This window comes from Cibotium barometz, chromosome 7 (genome assembly GCF_041138505.1).
Source record: "Cibotium barometz isolate CiBa-2024 chromosome 7, ASM4113850v1, whole genome shotgun sequence".
Lineage (NCBI taxonomy): Eukaryota > Viridiplantae > Streptophyta > Polypodiopsida > Cyatheales > Cibotiaceae > Cibotium > Cibotium barometz.
Window position 1 is genome coordinate 42,830,960 of NC_141052.1, and position 17,266 is coordinate 42,848,225.

Consider the following 17,266-nt stretch of genomic DNA (forward strand, 5'->3'; position numbering starts at 1 on the left):
TGTGAGCATGTGAATATACTCGTGTGTACATCCATGTGTGTGCACATAGATGTACACACACATATTTATGTGTATCCATAGCGAGTGTCTGCATGTACGTGTGTGTGAGCATGTGAATATACTCGTGTGTACATCTATGTGTGTGCACGTGCAGGTGCATATGTGTGTGTGAGTGTGCGCATGTACTTTTGTATGTGAGTGTATTTATGTGCTTGTGTGCATGTATACACATGTGTGTATGTGCGCAAGTGTGCATATCTCTATGTGTTGCACGTGCATGCGAGTGTGTGTGCGTATCGTGTGCTTGTGTGTGTGTGTGTACGTATCGTGTGTGCTTGTGTGTGTGTGTATGTGTGTGTGTGTGTGTGTGTGTGTGTGTGTGTGTGTGTGTGTGTGTGTGTGAACATACATGTGTGTGCGTCTACATACATATAGATCTATTTATATATACATGCTTACATACCTATAGATACACATACATACATAATATATATACGTGTGTGTGTGTATGTATATTCTCTCTCTTACACATGCACATAATATATATATGTATGTGTGTATGTATATTATCTCTCTTACACATGCAGATAATATAATATTAGAAGGTATATATGTGTGTGTGTGTGTGTGTGTGAGTAGGAGGGGACAATTTGCTTTCTAATGCATTATATATATATATATATATATATATATATATATATATAAGAAATTCATTCAATGAGTAAATGGTTTGATGGTGACAGCTAATTGTGAGCCCCAATGCATCCAGGCGTGTGGGAAAGAAACCCCCAACCACTTGTCTTCTCTTCTCCTTTCTCCTTTTCAAAAATTCTCCCTCTCCTTTCTCCATGTAAAGGGGTGGGCACTTTTCCTTTATCTTGCATAGATACTAGTCCTTAACCCCCACGTTGCTGTGGTATGTAAACGCGAGGCTAAGCAGCTGAAACGTTTGATATTTTTGGGGGGACTCATTGTAATTAGCCAGTCGATTGCTCCACGTTCCAAGATTTTTCTTTTCTCTCCTCTCCTTGTCCCAAAATTATCCATGGTTAATAAGTAATAGATATTTATTTATATTCATTTATTTATAGAAATGAGATTTACAACACAAACTCCCACCAGTTCAACCCCTCAGCACACATGAAATTTAACACAACTGAAAACCCAACTCTTTGATGACAGAAAACAAGGCTCTCTTAGGATAAATTTTGCAGTATGGAAGGACATTCCTCTAGGATCTTCTCTCTTTCTTTGCTATTAGACATGTCCATTGACCTTTAGGTTTGGATTCCACCATCTTCCTATACCCATGCTAGGAGTAACTATTGTGCTTGTTCAAATTTACCTTTTTCTCTTCAACCCATGGTGAGAGGCGGCTTCACTAAATTGTTTTTTTCGAACACACCTTGTTCTCAAAGTTACCTTTTATTCTTCAACCCATGGTGAGAAGGATTCACGGTAGGTTCACTCAAATTTATTTCTTGAACACACCTTGTTCAAAGTTACCTTTTACTCTTCAATCCATGGTAAGAAGGATTCACGGTAGGTTCACTCAAATTTATTTCCCGAACACACCTAGTTCAAAGTTACCTTTTACTCTTCAACCCATGGTGATAAGGATTCATGGTAGGTTCACTCAAATTTTTTTCCCTTAACAGCAGGTTCACTCAAATTTATTTCATGAACATGGTAGGTTCACTCAAATTGTTTTCCCGAACAAAAAAATTTGAGTGAACCTGTCATGAATCCCTCTCACCATGGGTTGAACAAGAATTTTCTTTGTTCTTTCATCCAAATACTACTATATGCGAGATGTACTCCGCAGTGATTCCCTCATTATCCTGGGCTCTCCCATTACGTAGTCTATGAATGGCCTTGAGGACCATGCCCTTTGAAAAATTAGAGGGAACATTTTTCCTTCTCCACACAAGATGACAAAGATTTTCCATAAGTTGAGCAAGCTCCAGGATAAAGCAAACCCATCTTTTCCTGGTAAATGTCACCATGGAAGTTCACTATCATTCTCAAGTATGGAGCTCTCATCCTAGCTTGTCACCTTAATATCTGCACTAGTTAAGCTCGATATCTCAACATAGCTACCCATTCAATGAATGAGCATGGGATTAGGAGTTTGTAAATTTATCTTTGGGTGGCCTTAGATTTACAACCTTGAGTACCAATTGCCAATCACCACACTTACTAAGATCTAGTGCAAACACACGTAATGATGTGATTTGAATGCATGTGAGTGCAAGTGTCAAATGTCACCCCCACTCATAAATTACATCAACTTTTGCTTTCAAGTGTTAATTATACTAATTAAGCCTTAACCCTTGATTCACAACAATTGAATTTGGAGGATCAAATTCAGCATGCATAAGGCAAATTTGATGGGGGTTTTAGCATAGCTATGTTTCCCTTGGTTGAGTGAAAGTCCCCAAGCCCAATAACCCCTCTAATGGTAGCTCAAATTGCCGCCAAGAAGGAGACTTTCAATGATTGGTTTTTTGCACTATGGCTCAAACTAGGCTCAACTAGGCTCAACTAGTGGATAGTTTGAGCTTAGCTTTGAGATTTGGGTAGCTTAAGCTGTGGCTAATCTTGCCCTAAGAGGGTTTAGGCCAATTGTAAGCCTACATGGAGAATGGTGTGAAAGATTAGTTGGAAGCTCTGCGTGCCGAATTCGGAATGTAGGCGGCGATTCGTCGACGATTCCTCTAAGGGCTAGGGTCACCTACTAGGAGTGGGTAAGGTGCTCCTAAAATTTAAGAGCCAATAGTGGATTGTGTAATGAGAATTTAGCCTGACAAGTTTGAGCCACAAAGGGGATGAGATTATAAGATTAGGATTAAGGTCTTAATGATATAATTAGTGCAAATAATGCTAGATAGATACTAATGAGAATCACAAGGAGAGAGGGAAGGCTCTGATACTATGATGAAATTCATGATACCCTAATTAATGGCTATGGAAGCTAACCCTAATTACATTGATTAAATTAATCTAATCCTATGGAAGATGAAGCCTAATTACAAACATAATAATGAACTAATTGAACTAATCAAGCAGGAGTCAAGTTGAGTTAGGTTACAAGATCGAAACTTGTACTCATAGAATTACTTGAGAACAACTTGTATTCATTTCTTGAAAATAATCCCTTTTATATGAGGGAGGTATACCTTTTACAAATGTGCTCATGTGGGATAATGTCCAAGTGTGGTGTGGCTAAATGCTCCTAATCTTAGTCCTGTACTCATGCTTTTCCCTTATCTTATGCTCAATGGCACCACAAATCTCAACAAAGATGAATGAGGAGATGGTAGCATTGTAACATGGGAGTTACTAATGGGAGTTACTAAGGAAAAGAAAGAAACTGGATGTAAGTGGGTGTATAAGGTAAATCATAACTCAGATGGATCAGTGATGAGTAGGTATAAGGTAAGATTGGTTGCCAAGGGTTATGTGTAGACCTATGGCATTAACTATGAGGAGACATTCAGTCTGGTTGCAAGAATGGAAATCATGTTGTAACAAAGGGTTTATCTTTACATTAGATGGATGTAAATAATGCTTTCTTGTATACTTATTTGCAAAGAAGTATACATTATCCAACCACCGAGTTATGAGAGTGATGTACACCTAGAATTTGTGTACGGGTTATGCAAAGCCTTATATGGCTTGAAGCAGGCACCCAGAGCATGGTCAAACAAGATCGGGAAGTATCTAATTACCATTGGATTTTCAATATATGTAATATAAATTTTTCACTTTATGTAAAAAAGATAAATAGAGGAATCATGTTATTAGTCATTTATGTGGATGACTTGATTATCACTAGTGATAGTGAGGGGTGACTCACTGGTGATAGTGATGTTGACATACATGATGTCAAGATGGCTTTACGATGAAGGATTTGGTTGAGCTACAATATTTCTTAGGTATAGAGGTGGTGAGATTGCCTCACGGAATTTTGTTGTTATATTACAAAGGTAGTATGGCTTGGACAAGTTGTCCAAGTATGGTATAACAGGCTATAAGCCTATTTTAATGCCATTGGAGTAGAACACAAAGCTTTTTGCAGATACAGGTGAGCTTTTAGAGAATAGACCCCTTCATGTATAGGCACATAGTGGATAGCTTGATTTACATGACCATTACTAGGCCAGATTTAAGCTATGTTGTTGGACTTGTGAGTCAGTTTATGTAGGCCCCCAGGAAGCCACACTTAGATGTGGCTATATGGATTCTCAATTATATAAAGTCCATAGTTGATTATGGACTTTTCTATGAGACTGGCACATAGATACAACTACATGGGTACACAGATACTGATTAGGCTAGGAGTGTCACAGACATGAGATCTATTAGTGGCATTATATTTTGTATGAGGCTAGCACAAAGGTACAACTACATGGTTACATAGATACTAATTAAGTTAGTAGTGTTGCAGAGATAGGAGATCTACCAGTGGCTTTATATTTTCTTTTGTGACTGCTATTGTGAGTTGGCACAGTAAGAAATAGCCGAAAATTCCTTATTGAGGAGAGAGGTAGAGTACAGGGGCGCTGCTATGGTAGCTTATGAGAGGTAGCTTGGTTTTAGAAGCTACTTAGTGATATGGATGAGCTCATGGGGTAAGGGCTATTGTCATTTATTGTGACAACATGAGTAGCATACAGTTGGCCAGTAACCCAATATACCATGCTAGAGCTAAGCACATTGAGGTGCATTATCACTTTATAAGAGAGAAGATTCTAGTTAGGTGATGTAGATCTTGTATATGTCGGCACAAAGGATCAAGTGGCTGATATCTTCACTCACGAAGGCATTTAGTAGAAGCTCCACAGGTGTAGGAACTTACTTAGAGTACAATGTGTATAGTTGAGCTCGAGGAAGAGTGTTGAGATATCAAGCTCAACTAGTGTTGTGTAGACAGTGATGACACACGTGATAGCATTCACACTTATGTCACTGCTGACACAATTGGTGAGCTTATGGTTTATATGTCACTAGTGGGGATAACAAGCTATGCAATAGCCACATCGAGCTCAACTACTGGTGTGCAAACAATGATGACCTGATTGGGTGATAGCATTCATGCTTATATCAGTGACATGGTTGGTGAGATTATGGTTAATGTGCCGCTAGTGGGATGATAGGCTATGCGATAGCCACATTTGGATTACTAGATTATGGCATAGTTATAGTGCCAACTCATATAGTCTAGAACAATAAGGGCCTTAAGAAGTTTAAAAGTTAACATTCTATTAGAAATAACCCTTGATGATGTAAGGTTTTTGTTATGCTTGTAGGTGTCTAGCAGATACTACACTCAAATAGAGTTGGATTTTAGTAATGGGATGCAAAGTGTATTGGGAGCAAAGGACAGCATGCTTGTCATATGGAGGATCGCACGATATATATTGCCATTGTAGAGTTTCCTAGACTCGAGTAGAAATCTAAAGTCTAAATAACCAAAGCCACCAAGGATATTATATTATCTCCCTGAGCAAAAACACCACAAGTGCCCCTAAGAAAGAAATCCAGTGGGTCAGGCAGGAAAGAGACCTACCTCATAGAAAACCTTTAAAATCCAGAAGCCTCATGTTCATAAGTTTTGGGTTCCCAAATGACTTCTACCAGCACATGAAAACTATGAAGAGAACAGGAAGATATGGGTACCTAAACAATGAAGCAATTAAGAAAAGTCATCTATGCACAAACCTCGCCACATCGACCAACCACCCAAATCACTATAGCAAAGCCAACTAGCAAAATTGAAGGCAAGATTGGGTACCGGTTAGGAGATCAAACCTCCCAAGTCAATATCAAAGAAGGTGTGGGTGCCCAAGAAGAAACCTAATCAAAAACTGGACCTAACTAATCCTGGCTAGAAGGTCGAGATTAAGTGGGAATGCTGACATAAACTAGTGCCCTGTTAGTATACACTCAATGCCCACCTCTCAGCATGTATCTCACTTTGATGTATAATGCACATTTGTTAAGCCCCCATTATGAGGAGTGGCCATGTGGTGCATATGTCTTTAGTGGGAACCCCAGCTTAGATGCCGATGGGGTCATTATTGTGTAGTAATGTAGGCGGTGTGGTAGACACATACAACGAGGGCGGTTACACTGTACAGACATGATCACCGCCCGTGTATCAAGAACGTGGCCCACCGACCACTGAGACCATCAACCATCGACCACTAATGATGGATCCCAGGCCCCCGCACTAACACTCGTACCCCTAACCATCTCCTAACCATCATTAATGGTGCCATTATTTATACTTGTTGGGCATCGTTTTCTTCCTACTGGCTATCACTTATTCCCAAAGTAAATAAGTTTTTCAAACAGGCTGTGATTCTCTTCTTTCCAAGCCGCATGCCCTCTATAGAGGATGTTGGAAAATGGCTAAACACAGCGCTTGCAGGTGACACGTAGAAGGTATCTACTATGCAACCCATGGTTTTTATGAAGTGGTGCTCAAGTAGCCTGATTTCAACCAGTAGTTACTTCAAAAGTCTTCTTTGTCTTATGGTCAGGAGATGGTCCATGTACTACCATTGACCCCTACTACTGTCTATCAGGCACTTGTGTGGCATCATTTTCTGGTTTGGGTGAAAGTTGTTGGCTTCCCTAGCATTTTTGTGATGTGCTTCCATACCTAGCACAAATTCTTCGCACCCCCCCCCCAATGTCATGGACAATCAAAATAATTTTTTTGTTTTGTGGACACGGATAAACCAACCCCTGAATCGATTAGTATGGAAGTACATGATGTGCTTATGGGAGTAAAATGTTTTGAGCTTGAATGGGGCAAATTGGCAGGAGCTTATTTCCGCTATCACAAAATTTGGACACGTTGCAGATGACTATCCTACCCTCAAATTACACCCGCTTGTTGATTCCTTGCCGTCCACAGCTTTGGTCAATGATAATGCCCCATCTAAGAGGGGTTGTGCAGCCCCAATTAGCACCCCAACAAGCAGCACAAGTAGTAGTGAAAAAAAACATGGCTTCTAAAGACAAAGCTGCTGTGAATGTGCGCGGAGCTACTCCTGATAAGGACAACTAGAAAACCCTAATGCCAGAAAGATTATACAGACACGTCAGCTACAACTCCGTCAACTCGTGCTTCATCTTCTGGTATTGCATCTACCTCTCCAGAGATAGATGTTGGCAGGCTCCAGTCTCATGTTGTGAAAGGTGGCATTCAGGCTTTGTAGGGTGATATAGACATGATGGTTACTTAGCTATCTACTTCCTCCTGCTAATGTTGATGAATGCACCCATAAAATGTGTATCATACAATGTACAGCGTTTGAGTTCCTCTGGTAAATGAATGCTTGTTTGGGAATATGTACATAAGATGCATCCTGCTTCCATGTTTTTTCAAGAGCAACCAACATGAATTTGCTAGCAAGATAGGTTTCTTTGGCTTGACTTCTTTTTCTAGTGTTTGTGTGCTGATCAAGCAGATTTTACACCTTGCAATGGCTTATAATGATCCAAATGGCAGACTGAATATTTTGCAATGCATGCTCAATGGGGAGCTCTATGAGTTTGGCTCTATATATGCCTCTACAATTTTAGCCCGTCGAACTCTTTTGTGGCAAACTCTTTTGTGGCATTTTATGAGTCGCTATCCTTGGTTGTCCAATGCTCTTATTTGTGGGGATTTTAGCAACTCCCCTTCTCCTCAAGACAATACTCGGGGTCATCCACATATATTTGCTTCTCTCAAAAAGTGGCCTGGAGAAATGTCGTGGTTGAGAGATTTGTGGACAACCACTTCTCCTAATAAAAGGAAATTTACTTTTCACCATAATGTGCATTCAGATTATTGTGCAAGATTGGATCGTTGGTACCTCTTACATACAAAATATGTTGACACTTTTTTGTATCGTATGTGGATTGATTACTCTTTCAACCTTTCTGATCATGCGCTAGTTTGGTTGGGTTTGTACTTTGATATGCCTCTTGATGAGGCTTCCTTACCCAACCAAACAGTTTCTACTAGTGAACAATTCATCTCTCTCGCATGCACTATTTCAAGATATGACTATTGATGTCATTGATGTGTTACAGGCTAAAATGTATGAGAACATAGACATTGCGTGGTATCATTTTGCTGCCCGTATGCAAATGGTTATCATTGAATATGGCAGATGGTATTTGCAGGAAGAAAGATAACACATATATCAACTAAAGAATATGTTGCAATTTCTAGAGGAGATCAGTCACACTCGCATGCTATCCCAACAAGAGGAGGATCGTATTTTCTATGCAAAGCATGCATTGGCTCTCCATGACCATTGAAAATTGTAAAAATGGCAAGTTAGATCACACCAAAAACCCCTTTTGGATAAGGGTTGCTCATCCAAAGGTTTGTCGAAAGCTTACACGTTTTGAGAGAAAAACAATGTATATCTAGACTGGTGAAAGATGGTGGAAATTGGATACAAGACATACACCAGCTATAGAGCATGAATGTGTTATGCATTTTCAGCATGTTTTTGTAACACTCCTCCAGATGACTACTGATCTTCACATGGCTCAGCAGTAGCTTCTATCTCATGTTTCTAACATTGTAGATATGGATGCAGTGGTTGATTTGAAGTCCATATTTTCAGCTATGGAGCTGAACAGGGTAATGACTACGCTTGGTAAATGGAAGACTCCAGGATGGGATGGATTGACCATGGAGTTCTTTTTGTAATTTTGGCCTATGCTTGAAGAGTTACTCTTGCTTATGATCAATGAAACTTGAAATTCAGGCATCATGCCTTTGCTTGGCAAGAGGGACTGATAAGACTAGTGCTTGGAAAGACTATTACAATGATGCCAATGATTTATAAATTTATCGCTAAGATAATCCCTAATCACCTCAAAAGATCTTGAATGTATGGTTGCTCAAGCATATGCTGATAACTCTTTCTTCTTTCCTCAAAATATGCAATCGGATCTACAATGTCTCATGAACACCTTGCATACGTTTGGAATGGTAGCAGGTCTTTTATCAATTTTATCAATTTTAAAAAATCAAAATTGTTTCCCCTTAATGGCACAGCATTCTAAAACCTGGGCAAATCATATCACCTACACAACATGTTAGACATTTGGGATATCCTATGGGGTGGAATCTTTCACTTCATGATGCTATAGATTGAGTGCTGCAAAAACTTATGATTAAATTGGAATATTGGAAACTCTCTACTTGGCCACCTCATGTAAGATTAAGAATAGTTTAATCATTTTGATGTCTTACATTTAGTTCTTTCTCCCTCTTCTGGCATGATCTAAAACCCAAATCTCTTGTTTTATGACACAAAGCATTGAGATATTTTGGCAAAATTGTCATTATAGAAGGCCTTGTGTCTCCTTAAGTATGATTCATATACTCACGGTAAATGCATGGAGAGCTTAACATTTTGAATATCCATTATCATGTTCTAGCACACAAAGCCGCTCTACTTTCGGCTTTCTTGCGGAACACCACCATGGACACTAATGATTGCAACTCTCTGCTTTAATGTAAACACATGCACTTGGCAAATGGCAGCTAACTCACTAGGAACTTTTACTTGGCTACGTGGAGGGTTAGATTTCTAGATGCCCTTATGTCTCTCCTCTCCTTGCAAAACTGGAAGCTTGTTCTACAATATATTCAGTGGTTGGGTAGACCTCCTAAGACTGGAAATACTTTAGGCTACGTGGAGGTGTTAGATTTCTAGATGCCCTTATGTCTCTCCTCTCCTTGCAAAACTGGAAGCTTGTTCTGCAATATATTTGGTGGTTGGGTAGACCTCCTAAGACTGGAAATACTTTTAAACAAGTATCTTTTGGAGCCGTGCATTCCCTAGTCCTTCAGCTCTCCATTGCCCTCACGACGAGCTTATTTTCTTTTTTGTACCAAATCATTCATCTTATCTATTATCTAGTAGGTTAACCAGTTATCTATTATCTAGTAGGTAAAGTCAAAAGACGGTGAACCCGCTCAAAGGACTTGTGGGGTTCCCGAGGAAATGAAACCGGTGGGGGTTTCAGTTGGTAGCAGAAGCTAGACAATTGCTAGCGACGACGGATTGACGTGGCCGTAGTCATTCGACCCATTCAAGTTTGCTAAGATCTTGATGCTGAAGGAAATGTTGTCCTTTCGTCGAGCTCAAAGCCGTTGTCAATTGGGTATGCATGTTATAAGAACAAGTGCAACCTTTTACTCCTCTTACAATTGTTCTGGATGGTGAAAGGACAAAGGATTGGATTTTCCATATGACAAATCCTTGACCTTATCCTAATTTCTCTTTCCCACAGTTTACGTTTGCCTTGATCTACAGATTGATTATTCTTGCATAGTAAATTGCCAATCAAATCTAGATTGTTTTTATAGCGATGCTTGTTGGGAGTGCACCCAGAAAGGACACATAGATATTGCAAAATGCCCTTCTTGTCGCTGCATACGAAAACAATGATGCATCTTCTTTGGTCTTGTCTGTAGACCAAAAGTTTCGTTCGACAAATTTCACACTCTTAAACTTAGATTCCCAAGGTTTTCATTCTCTATAGTTTTTTTTTTTTGGCTATTTGGCAGATGTGGCTTTTGGATTGGATCGTGCACTACTCTTCCTAACCTACACGAAATCAATTGGTTTTTCATTCCGTAAAAATTGCACGCTATCAATACTTTCAACCTTAGTTTAACATAACCCATCAAGATCAGATTGATGATGGCCAATTGGCTTTGTTTTTTCAGTGTTTTTAACGTGTTGTTGTTTCTTCAAGAAGCTGGCCTCATTTTTTAGGACTTCTTTCTTTGTACAATGAAGTAATATAACATAGATTTTTGCCACCCAAAAAATGTGTGCGCGCACACGTGTGTACATGTGTGTATGTATGTATATATGAAAGTAGCCTGTAGGTGGGTGTTGTGGAGGCAAGCCAAGATGGAATTACATGCTTTAGAGTGGTTGAAGTCATCGAGGAGTCGTCCTTGGATATCTGTGATCGATCGTATTTTTAAAAATAATATAAGAGAGGTAAGCGGTAGTGTATTAAGATGTTCGAAGGGTGCATCATTAGCTACTTGAGTCTCTCTTGCTGTAAGGCTGTTTGTGCCACTTATGAATAAAAACTCGGTAGTCAAGTTCTCAACTGCTCAAATTCTGTATTTGTATTGGTCTCAATGTAGCTTGTCCTCGATGATTAACAATGTTTCCCATATCATGGTAATGGGTACCAATAAGAAAGGTGGCCTGTCTCGTGTCTATTAGCCAAAGTTTTGAAAGTTCAGCCCACATCTGGTAGTCCAACGGACAAGGTAACGTTGAAGGTCAGGTTGAAGTCGGAGTCAACAATGTTGTAAAAGAGACAGTATTCTAGGGCTTGGCAGGCTCAAACCGGTCTTGGGTAGCCTTCATAGTGGAGATCTATGGTTGCGGGATTAAGTATGCATGGGGAGGCGATAACCTAGACCCCCTCGGTAGATGCAGCCAGGACCAGTGTAGGCACATTTCATGGGATGGCATGTAGGCTGTTCCGCCTGCTGGTTGAGAGTGGGCGCACCAAGGCCATAAACATCAATAGCATGCAGCCTAAAAGAGGCCCTGAAGAGGTCGTTACAAAACAAGCTACATGACAAGCACACTCAATCACCTCACCCTACATACCCAGACTAAGAGTATGAACAATACCTGGCACAAAAGCAAGAGAGTACCATCTTCAATTATCGATGATCACTAGAACATTGGACTTTATTAAAACAGCAATGTTAATGAAACCTACACAAAAATCCTCTAATAGAGCTCATTGCCAAGCATAATATATACTGATGGGAAGTTCAGGTTATTGCCCAAACGTAACAAAAACCGAAGTCATGAGAGTCTTACTCACGAAGCTTCAAATCATCAACTCCACCGTGCATAGTATGAACTGTTTTCTATAGCATGCCCACTCACGACATCAGCACCCAAGAGGAGCTGCAGGTTCATGCATAAAGATGTGTCACCATGGTAGACAAATCTTAGTACATAAACCATTGAAGTGAATTTAAATCTAGCCAAGCATGATGGCTAGAATTAAGTCAATTCTGAATCAACCCACAGGTCCAGCTCTTCCTTCACCACGACTGCTGCTGTAATATCCAAAACTGTTTCCCCAGCCCCGGCCCCTGCCCACACTTCGGCCAGGACCACGCCCTCCATGGGCTCCATGTCTTCCACGATGGCCACCATCACGATGATACCTTAAGTGAAAGCTGCCAAATGTCTGCCCCAAACATCCAAAAATTGTTCATGAACTCTCTTATGTACATCAGAAAAGCTCAAGAGTTCTTGGTATCAGCAAAACATTTACCTCGGTATCTATCTTCCGCTGCTCTGAAAACTTCAGTCGCTCCGATCTTCCGTATTCTTGATCGAGAGCATCACAAGATAAGGAATCAAAGAAGTCATCTTTCACATAAACGGACTGCACAAATCAGAGAGGCGGACACACAGTGTGTGCACAAATAAGACAACATCCAGAGTCACATCTCATACAGTAAGCAAAAGTTTTAGATTTTGGACCGAAGGGCTAGCTGCTAAAAATTAAAAGACACTATATCCGGTGAGCTTGTTTCCTGATATCTTGCATGACAATCTCATAGAGCCATGGGGTTATCCATACAGATATTGGGCTTGTACACATGAACCAGTGTTATTCATAAAGATATTGGCCGTGTACACATGAACTGGTGTTATTCATAACAAGTGACATGTGACACCATGCTTTAGGACCTGGATCCAGGTATGGGGCTATGGCCCCCAAAGGATGCTTACATGCATGGTATGAGATATATATGGCAGGAGACTGAGGGCAACGTCATCCAGGGATATGAAGACCCTACACTCAGGTGTTTACTTTAGTTCAACGTCCTGACCTGTCAGATTTATGGGTGGGTTGGTGAGACATTGACTGCCAATCTCTTGGGTTGAGGTAATCTCGTTTCAGCGGATGGCAGTTGTGCTTTAGTTTCAAATCCTATTAACATACCACCAAAGCAACAGGCAAAATGCTCTAACCACCAAAATGTCAAGTTTTGAGATGACCTACTCCCATGCCACCAGGTATATGTTCATATGTCAGGTATATCAGTTTCTTGAATCCTGCTTGGGGAAGGGCAAAACCCACACATAAAAGCCCCCAGCAATAGATAGGTGTGATGCGCACGGCTGCATGGCAGCACTCTCTACAAGTTTGTACACGCTTGAAGCGACTTTCAAACCTTACAAGGAATCACTGGCTTTGGTTGTTGGAAACGCTCTATATTTTCCTCGAGTAAATTCATCTAAATTCACAATTTAGTACCCGCCCGGAGGTGGCTTGGTCTTCCCGCCTGAAGGCGTGGCCACAGCTGCCACAAGGGTCTGCCCGGATTTTCAACTCGGGACCTTCCCCCCCTGAGCCACAAGCCCTCACCACGTTGATAAGTTGGTAGAGCCTCTTTTGGGCTACATCTGTCTGAAACATCCTTCAAGAAGCAAGGCTGACAACTCTCTTAAGACTTGCACACAATAGGTGGGAAATCACATGCTAGAACCCCATGCATGCTGTCTACATGATTCGAAATTTATAAAGCATGAGTAGCATACCCTTCTTGAGATCTCTGATAAGGATCTATCAAAAGCCTTGTCAGCTTCCTTGGTTTCACCACCACCATCCATGCAGCATTGCGCAGCAACACCACCTTCACCAATTCTGTCTTTAGTTTCCACCTTCAAAAGTTCATCCCAAACTTCTTCCTTTTTGAACTTCTCATTCATGGCAATAAAATCAAAATCTTCCAGGAGCTTAGATCTTGATTGTACACCCTGCCAACCATGTAGCAATATATCACTGCACTTCTATCAGTATTAGCAACATACTGAGGCATTGACTTATAAGAAGTAAATCAATGGTTTCCAACTATGTGAAACCTTACTCTGCCTGCTCTGCCCATGCCACTGCCTCTACCTCGCCCTCTTCTCATGGGATTCGATTTAAAACCCCCATAATGTACCTGACAACATGTTAATCATAATAGAGGTAAACAACAAAAAAAGTTCAAAATAAAACAGTACAGACACAATCTGCTTTATATTCCCAACCTGAATCGCGGGCCTGTGTTGAATAGGAGAAACAGGAAGTGGTAACAGAGGTTGAGCTGAAGGTGGCTGTAATTTCGACACAGCCAGACGATGCCCTGATTTGGGGGGGTCTCTAGCACCCTGCACTTGTTTATAGACTTGTTTATGGGCTACACGGCCTTTCCTGGAAGCAGAGCTAACCTTTTGAACTGTTTGAGTAGCAGGAGCAACCCATGGCAGACCGATACCACTTGAGACTCTAGATGAACCCACACTACGAATCTCAAGACGAGGTTGAACTTTAACTTCATCGAGCTGCTTCAGGGGACGCTCTACACCAACACTACTAGTTTCAAGAATGAGATCACAAGAATCTGCATTTAGGGCAGATGAAGAAGGCAGAGAGCTGGAAACAGGAAGTGGTGTTTCGACACCTAAAAGAGTTGGACGTGCAGAGAACATTGACCTGGCCAGGTCCACAACGGGGATTGTGGAGGTGCCAGCAAGGCAATCCAATTCTTGCCGTATTGGTGTATGAGTAGGAGGTGACTGGGAAAGAAATGAAGCTATAAGTGGTTTTGAAGAAGGATGGTCCTGTCCTAATCGTGCCTGTGCTGGTGCTGGTGCTGGGGCTGGGGCTGGGGCTGGGGTTGGGGGTGGTGATGGTGATGGTGATGGTGATGGTGATGGTGATGGCCCTGCTGGTGATGGTGCTGGTACTGGTGGTGGTAAGGGCTGGTGATTCAAAGGCCCATGCTCATCTGGTGGCCTGTAAAACCCCTGCCAATTCACTGGCATATTCACACTAGCACCTAGAGAAGATGGTGGGGGAGCCCATAAGGCCACGCCTGAACTAGCTGAATGATAGTATGGAAGTGCACGTGCTGTGTAAGGAGTTGAGCTTGCATTCCCTGTCAAATCTGCCACTGGTGGGACATAAGCAGGAGGAGCTGATACAGGTTGAGTACGCTGGGCCTGTTAGGCACAAAAACCATCAGATTGATCACCAAAAATTCAAACAAACTTCTTACATAGATTCTTCATAAAAGCACACCTAGAATGATGACATTGTGTTCACTCAGTATCACATTGCATGCATAAATGTGTTCACAAATGTGTTTCATCAGAGAAAGCCAGACCGAGTCCATCATTACACAAGGTACAAATACAAAAAAAACTGACCCCCTTCCCTCCTCCCCATGAGTGTATTACATGTAAACTGTATTACCCAATGCCAAATTTAAAAAATGGACCCTTGCTCATGCTTGCACAAAAACTCTTTTTTTCCAAAGTTGAGATCCTGCTAATCAGTCGGTGTTGCTACCTCTCCATATCTCGATCCCTATTTTGGAGGGCTAGGGGGAGCAGAGAGTCCTACACCTACCCATGGGCGGAGTACAACTCTCACATCAGGAGGTTGTCCATCGGCTGCAGCAAGCTGGGATTGAACCCAAGACCCCTTGTTCAAGAGTTCAATCAACTATCAACTGACTACAAGCCACGGACTGAAACAATCTTATCAATCCTCTGCTGCCATTATGCATTCCTGGTAGGCAAATATGTACAAGGACAGTGCATCAAACTAATTGAGGAGGTTTCCATCAGCTGCAGCAAGCTGGGATTGAACCCAAGACCTCGTGCTCAAGAGTTCAATCAACTACCAACTCGAGTCTCGATTACAAGCCACAGACAGCACAAAAAGAGTAGGAAAAGTTTGGAAATATCATAGATGTCCTATTTTAGGGCCTGACTTCCTAAGGATTCTCTCCTTAGTTGGAAGCCCCCTTTGACTGTAGGTCAGGATCGTTAACTTACAGCTTGCTAATACTCAATTAGTGTTGTAAACCATTAGTGCCACTAACTAGCATTACACCAGCCTAGCTAGTTATGTGTAAGACAACTTGTAAGCCCAACAGGGAGTGCCGTGATTGATTCTACCACGTATCCAAGAGATATAAATATAGAGAGAGAAGATAGAAAGAAAGAAAGAAAGAAAGCTGTATTAACGTCTACTAGAGGCCGAACTCGACCTATGAGACAAATCAATGTACAACTGTCAATGTCCTCTGAATGTCCAGAAAAAAAGGACAAAATAAACATGAAATAAACTATGAAAGTACTGAGCTAGGGGGGGGGGGGGGGGGGCGGGGGGGGCGGGGGGGTTGTGTGATGGATGGACACTACTGCTAGAGGCTCAGTATGCAACCTATATGCGTAGGGTATACAAGAATGCAATGCAGATCTGTCTAGCTCCAACCAGTACCATAATGGGGGTGTGATATGTGATACATAGGCGATGGCAAGGCAAAAATCCCTTGGAGCATGATCTCCGGGTTTGAGTGTAAGTGAGCTAGCCACTCCTTGATGTAGTCTGGAAGTCTGATAACCTCGTGCTCTATGTAACCCCCTCCTGTGTCAGGGAAGATTTGACGATGACCTCTCAAATGCTTGTTTGTTTTTGAACTTGACATGGTGCCTGAGTGGAGTGAGGAAATATTCAACTATTTAGCTCATGGTTTTCCATAGGATAGACCCTTGAACAAGGATAAAATGTGTTAGCTTATTAAGCTCGCTACACCTTTCCAATTGATTGCTAGAGAATTATATAAGCTAGTAGTAGCCAAGGATGATATCCTCAGGAGATGTGTGTGAGAGGATGAGTTTGTCACGATCTTAGAAGAAGCACACATAGGAATAGTTGAAGGACATTTTGCTGGAGATGGGATAGATCTCTGGAAGAAATCAGTGAGCTGGAGCTGTCGCCCACCTCTCCCTGTGGTATGAGTCCGTAGCAGTGCCTCTCTGCAACGCTATGTCTCTAGCAAGAACTGGCCAAATCTGCGCTGGTCTGCGGATTCCATGATCTCGCGGAGTGAGGGATGTCCACTGAAGATGGTGGTGTACCTCTTTCTAATGTCACTATATGCTTTGCATCTGCATACATAATGCTCCTCACTCTCAACCTCCTCCTAGCATAGTCTGCATATCCTCTCTGCTATGGGGATCCGTGCTGCCCTACCTGCCTCAATCTCAAGCTGGTGTGATGACACTCTGAGCTGGCCAATCGCCACTCGGGCACTGTGAGGCATGTACACATCCATATATCCGGGTCGCTGAATAAATCCTTCCTCTGAGATCCTCATAAAACAATCTCTGTG

At 41.6% G+C, this 17,266-nt stretch overlaps 1 protein-coding gene across 3 annotated transcripts in view; it reads right to left on the reverse strand.

Moving 5' to 3' along the window:
• Window positions 1-11,731: 11,731 nt before the first annotated feature.
• The window catches only part of LOC147637038 (protein decapping 5-like), a 36,004-nt gene continuing 30,469 nt past the window's right edge, over window positions 11,732-17,266 (reverse strand). Inside the window, exons 4-8 of one of the 3 annotated variants that reach the window (XM_086800653.1) lie at window positions 14,130-15,083; window positions 13,964-14,041; window positions 13,635-13,853; window positions 12,358-12,403; window positions 11,732-12,270 (exon numbers count right to left, since the gene is read on the reverse strand). In XM_086800653.1, the coding sequence (XP_086656779.1) occupies window positions 12,236-12,270; window positions 12,358-12,403; window positions 13,635-13,853; window positions 13,964-14,041; window positions 14,130-15,083 (1,332 nt within the window). In that variant the 3' untranslated portion in view covers window positions 11,732-12,235. Of the gene's footprint in view, window positions 12,271-12,357; window positions 12,472-13,634; window positions 13,854-13,963; window positions 14,042-14,129; window positions 15,084-17,266 lie in introns of all 3 variants that reach the window. The other 2 variants (XM_086800652.1, XM_086800654.1) reach the window with 2 other exon arrangements.